Source organism: Dromiciops gliroides, chromosome 3 (assembly GCF_019393635.1).
Source record: "Dromiciops gliroides isolate mDroGli1 chromosome 3, mDroGli1.pri, whole genome shotgun sequence".
Taxonomy (NCBI): Eukaryota; Metazoa; Chordata; class Mammalia; order Microbiotheria; family Microbiotheriidae; genus Dromiciops; species Dromiciops gliroides.
In genome coordinates, this window is record NC_057863.1 from 56,536,774 (window position 1) to 56,543,447 (window position 6,674).

Genomic DNA, 6,674 nt, shown 5'->3' on the forward strand with positions numbered 1-6,674 from the left:
ACCCTGCATGAATCAGAAATTCAGGAAGAGCAGGGAAGAAAAGTGAAGCCTGGGGCAGCTAGGTGGCGCAATGGATAAAGCACCAGCCCTGGATTCAGGAGGACCTGAGTTCAAATCTGGCCTCAGACACTTGACACTAGCTGGGGGCAGCTAGGTGGCACAGTGGATAAAGGACTGGCCTTGGATTCAGGAGGACCTGAGTTCAAATCCAGTCTCAAACAGTTGACACTTACTAGCTGTGTGACTCTGGGCAAGTCACTTAACCCTCATTGCCCTACCAAAAAAAAAAAAGAAAGAAAGAAAAAAAAGACACTTACTAGCTGTGTGACCCTGGGCCAGTCACTTAACCCTGATTATCCCACCAAAAAAAAAAAGTGAAACCTGATGATCACAGTGCTTTTGGAGTTGCTGGCATCTCTGGCATCATGCCAGTATGGGGAGAGAGGCAAGGGAGGAGGGGACACAGGACTGTTCCACATGCTAGCTAGAAATCACAACTGGCTCAGGTCATGCCACTTGCCTCTGCTTGCTAGAGAGAATAGCAACCGCAGATGAACTGGAAAAAAAAATTAACCCAGGAAAATTAATTAATTTATTTTCCCCTCTGAAAGACTACTGATAACAAATGCTCAGCTCCAGTGGTTTATTAAGACTCAGGAAAAATCACAGAGTCTAGCTAAGAAAATTTGAGAACAAAAGCATATTTCCAATTCAAAAAAAAAAAATCCCAACAGACGAACAACAGAAAAAACCCAGCTACTGGTCTTGGCAACACCATTTAGCTCTGAAAACTGCAGGGCCCAATTTGACTGTAGCATTTCCAGGAATTCTCACGTAGCCAGTCCAACAAAACACACTCGGATCACTTCTTTCAAAAATGTACTAAATAATGCAAAACTCAGAAGTCAGATTGAACTGGACGAGCATCTACACATAAAAATTAAATGCCGGGGGCAGCTAGGTGGCGCAGTAGGTAAAGCACCGGCCCTGGATTCAGGAGTACCTGAGTTCAAATCTGGCCTCAGACACTTAACACTTACTAGCTGTGTGATCCTGGGCAAGTCACTTAACCCCAATTGCCTCACTTTAAAAACACACACACACACACACACATGCCAAATAGTATTTTTTTTTCCCAGCTCTTAGACTATTTTCCAAGAGGACAATTGCCTGCTTATTTCGTTCACCAGGAAAACATGGTGGTTGCACATGGAAAGGGAGCATGATTACAGCAAGATGCAGGGAGGGTGGTGTATATTTTGAAGATGTTCTGAATTCCTGATATGAGCCATTTGGGAAGCAGGTTTGGGCCCGGCACAAGGAGTTACAGTATTGAGATCATACCTCGGGAGAGCAATGCTGGAAAGATTTATTCTGTATATTGGCTCTTAGAAGCCTTGTCTGAGGGAGTGAGCCATTTCATTGTGCACATGAGGTCCAAAGCTGCCCCTGAAATATTCTCCTTCCTCCAAATGTGCAAAGGATTGAACATAAAGGAGAGCAACAATCAAGGGGGAGGCTGAAAGCAGAGGACAGGGTTCTATAACTTCTGGGAACACACCTGCAGCATTCCACTTTCCTTGAATTTAGGGTCTCCCCCACAGATCAGTGATACTTGGGCTCTGTGAGGCAATGGAATGAGTGTTGGATATTTGAGACCTCAGTCTGAATCCTGTCTTAGATAATTATGAGCTGTGTGACCCTGGAGAAGTCACTTGAAATCTTCCAGAGCTTCACACCCCTCATCCATAAAATAGGGATAATGACATTTCCTTAGAGTTATTATAAAAGAATATGCTGTAGAAATGTGAATTGTTGTGATTGTTGCATAATATTTGTTGTTATTATATTGTATTTGTCCCAAGAATTATTTTGTTCACCAGGAAAATGATTTCCCCTCCTTTTTATGGTGGTTTCATATGAAAAGAGAATACAAGTAGGTAGCTAGGTGGCGCAGTGGATAAAGCACTGGCCCTGGATTGAGGAGGACCTGAGTTCAAATCCGGCCTCAGACACTTGACACTTACTAGCTGTGTGACCCTGGGCAAGTCACTTAACCAACATTGCCCTGAAAAAAAAAAAAGAAAGAAAAGAAAAGAAAATACAAGTAACATGGTGGAATGTGAGTGAGAAGGGGGGGGAGGTGTTTGTTTCGAAGATGTTCTGAACTTCTCATATGAGCCAGTTGGGAGGCAATCTCAGTGAAACATTTCACAGGCAACAAAAGAAGGGATTTCCCAAGAAAGATTTTCCCAAGTTATTTGATTGGAACAATTATAACTATGGCTCCATAGCTGAAGTTTTAGAATCAATTTTTATGCACTTAATCTTTATTTTATGCATTTTAATCTTGGAATAGGAAATTGCACTTTAAAGTCCTTAAATATAACCTCAGCTAGTTATAATTATAACCAGTTAACTAATTATAACTTCATCAAGGCAGCTGCTAGTAGACAGATCTTCAGACTTGGAATCAGGAAGACCTAAATTCAAATCTAGTCTCAGACCCTTACTAGCCATGTGACCCCAGGCAAGGCACTTAATCTCTGCCTCAGTTTCTTCAAATTTAGCAAGGGGATAACAGCACCAAATCAAAGGGTGGTTCAAAATATCAAATGAAGCATATTTAATGTGTTTTGCACATTTTTAAAGCATCATGTAAAGGTTAGTTATTAAAGTACTTGTTGACAACAATAAAAAACTACATAAAGTACTTGTTGAAATGGAAGAACTTAATGTTCAACATTTAAAAGTTCAAATTCTTTTCATCAATAAAATAACCTGGATACAATTCAGTCCTCTGGCTCCAGTTAAAAAACTGCCTGTATACTTCTGTGATTTAAGGACAAAAGCCCAGGTTCGATCCTTAGGATTAAAAGCACAGTTGAAGAATGACAAATGAAGGAAATGTTTATACAATCCTGTTGGAATATTATGGAGTAAAAATAATTTTGCCAGCTTCTTCCAATGCTTACCTAGCACTTTTTGCATTAAATGAAATAAACATGTAAAGAGAATGACTGAAGATCATGAAAAAGACTCCTTGGATTGTTGTTGTTTTTGTCATGGGGCTGATTCTCCCCATTTTCTTGTTCTTGCAGGTTGGATCTACGACATCACCCAAAAATATGATTTTTCCTTCTATATATGTGGTTTACTTTACATGGTGGGAATGCTCTTTTTACTCATCCAACCTTGTATCCAACTAAAGGAACAACCAAGAAAAAAATACATAGAAGGCACGCATGTCTAGTACCACTTGAAATGGAGACAACTGCTGTTGGCATCCTGTGACTGGTCTGAAGAACAAAGGTATCTCATTTGGGGCACTACTCGGGCAGGCGCTGTTCTGAATGCCAGCTGAGTTTATACAGATGACATGATACATCAAAGCTTGGCTATTCAAGAATTTCCAGAAACATCCTCATAAAAGCAAACACCTTATCTCACATAGGGCCCTCAGAGGTCACTATTTTTTTTTAAAGAGAGAGAGAAGTTAAAAAAAAAACCCTCACCTTTTTACAATCACTTTCTTTGTGAGCTGGGGAGGCGGGGGAAAGAAAAATTTATCAGACTACTTACCATAAGCAGGCTGATAAATCAGTTTGTAAGCACAAGTCTCCGACTAGATTTCTGAATTAACTCTTGCCTGTAGAGAGAATCGCTGGTGTATCAATGTAAAAATAAGACTGGCATATGCTCAAGATTCAAGTAGTTTTATACGATTTAAAAAATGTTTCTACAATAAAGAAATGAATGCAATTTATATTTTTCTCAATAAATTCTGAAGATTAGAATAGCATCACTCACAAAGATGATCTTGATACATTTTCAATAGGGAAAAATAGTCATACGCAACTAGTAAACCAAGGGCTACTGCATTTTAGGCACTTTGACTCTGATAATGCCTGTCCCAGTTTTAAGGGCAAAACTTTAGGAAAGTAAAAACTAGGGGATAGGAGTGAGGTTGGGAGTGGGGGGAGCCTGTGTCATAGCTTCCTTGTATATAAAATTCAGAATCCCTTATGACCATCCCAAAAGGACTGTCGTGAAGATAAACTGTTAAGTCTTAGAAAAACTCCTTGCCAACACAATAAGGCAAAAAAAAAAAATTGATCTTCAATGATAAAGTGATGTTATACATGTGTGTCCCTGGCAATACCAAAATTTTTAAAACTAGCTAGCTCTTCAGTCTGGTGATTCCCATTACCAAGCAGATAATCCATTTAATTGTATTCCCAACAGTTTTGTAAGTAGTTCCCTTGACCAGCTTCTGAACAAAAGAGCTGCCATATATGACATTGGATCAGGCTCTCCCTGAATCATCAAACTTTAAAGCTACAAGATGCCTTACCAGCTACCTAACCCAGGAGCTTTAAACTATCTTATGGGAATCCCTGGAGTTGGTTGTACCCAATATAATAGAGGTCCCATAAGAAAACTTGAATTTCAGTGATATTTTCCTTTTTAAAATCATATGAAACCACATATGTGTCCAAAACACTATGTATGACATTTGGGGTGTGAGAGAGTATGAAAATTGGGTTAGTTTCCTTTTCTGTGCTAAAATTTCCCTAAACCCTCTTTATGCTAGAGATAATCTAAATGGCAACTGAGTTTTGAGATGAATTCCAAAACACTAGAAGAGAAAAAAAAAAAGTCCAAGCTAAGAACCATTCATTTATCAATAGTTAAATGTTTGGGAAGGGTCGTTTCATCTCCTGTTTGGGGATGGTGTTTATGGATTCTGTCAATACATTTCAAGACAAGTATTCCATGTTAAAAATAGTTTGGAAAACACTCATCTAGTCCAACCTTCTCATTTAATAAGGGAGCAAACCAAGGCTCAGAGAGGATAAGTGGCTTAATCAAAGCCACAAACCTAATTAAGAGCAAAATTGGGACTAGATAGGAGATCTCCCAACTCCCACTCCATTGCCTGCAGTCCTATATACCGCACTGCCCTCAACAATCCATTTTTCTAAGTCAAATCTTTATTGGATTGCAGAATGCTCCAAAAAACATTTTGGAAATTTCTGGCTGCCTTAACTGTTTACATATAGCTTAGCACTATATAATATTTCTACTAAAATGTTTCCCATTACAAAATCATTTTGGTTCCTCAGTGCCTGAGAACACAGTAAAATGTGTCTAAGGTACTTGAATCTTGCTTATTCATGGTAATATAAGACAGAAATAGCTCTGAGAATATACATACATATATATATATATGTGTGTGTGTGTGTACATACACACATAGAAATATATACATATATGCATGTATATGTGTATGTGTACATATTTATGTCTATGTATATACCCACATATATTTATATGTGTGTATGTATATACACACATATATTTGTATGTGTGCATATATTTAAATAACCAAACCTAATTTTAGCCAATAGCTTCAGTCTTCTCTTCTACCAAACCTTTCACTAGAACTGTTGGCAGATAATAAAATGGGCTTATTTCTCTCATTTCTGTTTTTTCTTGCCCGACTCTCTGGTAAAAAGGGTTGAACAGTAAAATGAACAAGAGAGAGACAGTCAATGAAAAGGAGAAATGAAGGCACTTCAGCTGCCAGTAATCAAAAGTTGCCCAATCTGTAGAAAAGATTGCATGTGACACTCTATTGAGTTCAGTGCTTGTTATCATTATTAGTTTTGTCACTGTTAAAAGCAAGGTGACTTAAGTATTTGAGCCTCTTCTGTATAGTTAACATAGAGTTAGGCATATAACCAATAGCATGGAAAAACTAATCATTTTAGGACATTACTTAAATTTTCTGATGAAACCAAATAAACAAGGGATGATATTGCCGACCGTATCACTGGTGCTAAAGCTAATGCATTCCAATGCACACACCATTGGCTTTCTATCGCCCAGAGGAAGTATAGAGCATATAGTATTTTTTCCCCTAACTGCCTGTGCTTCAACTATTTTGAAGGTCAGGTTGTTCAGGTCCAGTGTGTTATAGTTGTTCATTGAGTAAACATCTGTATGGAAATAATGATTTCTATCAAATTGTTAAAATTTGCTTTATTAAAAAAACAAAATTTGCTCACAGTCTTATTTTTTAAAATATATATTCACATGTATTGTACATGATTTAATGAGAATGCCACAAAAATTAAGTAGAGCACACATGTGATTCTTCCTGCTGAATACATTCTATGATTTCAAGTGATCAGAAGACTATTATGGGGATGGAGGGGGGGCTCACTGTATATTTATATCATTTGTTTTATAATTTGTCTCTATAGATACAAATGATTTTTTTTAGATATGACTGAAATAAAATTTGTCTTCTTAAGAGAGTTAATTGTGCCTTTGTATCATTATAAGAAGCTGAGAGCTATAAGCCTCTACAATCCACCCAGCTTGGCAGCCTATAAAAGCCAGGAGAATGCCCCAGAGAAAGATTCCTTTGATATCTGTTCTCCAAAGTGCTCACCTGAAGTTCCTAGCCTAAGTCAGCTTTTTTTCCTCCTTATCGTCAGCCCGTATCTCTCAAAACCACTTTGGGGAACTCCATCCAACAAAGTTTCACAGAAATTAGATGGAGAGAAACCTTCTGTCAGCTTCCATGATGCTCCTTGATTGGCATGCAAATAAATTTAGGGACAAGAATTTAAAAGGCTAGATAGGGCAGCTAGGTGGCGCAATGG

At 38.1% G+C, this 6,674-nt stretch overlaps 1 protein-coding gene across 1 annotated transcript in view; it reads left to right on the forward strand.

Annotated features, from left to right (window-relative positions):
• SLC16A14 (solute carrier family 16 member 14) overlaps positions 1-6,323 on the forward strand; it is a 58,745-nt gene extending 52,422 nt beyond the window's left edge. Inside the window, exon 5 of the mRNA XM_043996118.1 lies at positions 3,102-6,323. Within this exon, the coding sequence (XP_043852053.1) occupies positions 3,102-3,253 (152 nt within the window). The 3' untranslated portion in view covers positions 3,254-6,323. The remainder of the gene's footprint in view (positions 1-3,101) is intronic.
• The last annotated feature ends 351 nt before the right edge of the window (positions 6,324-6,674 follow it).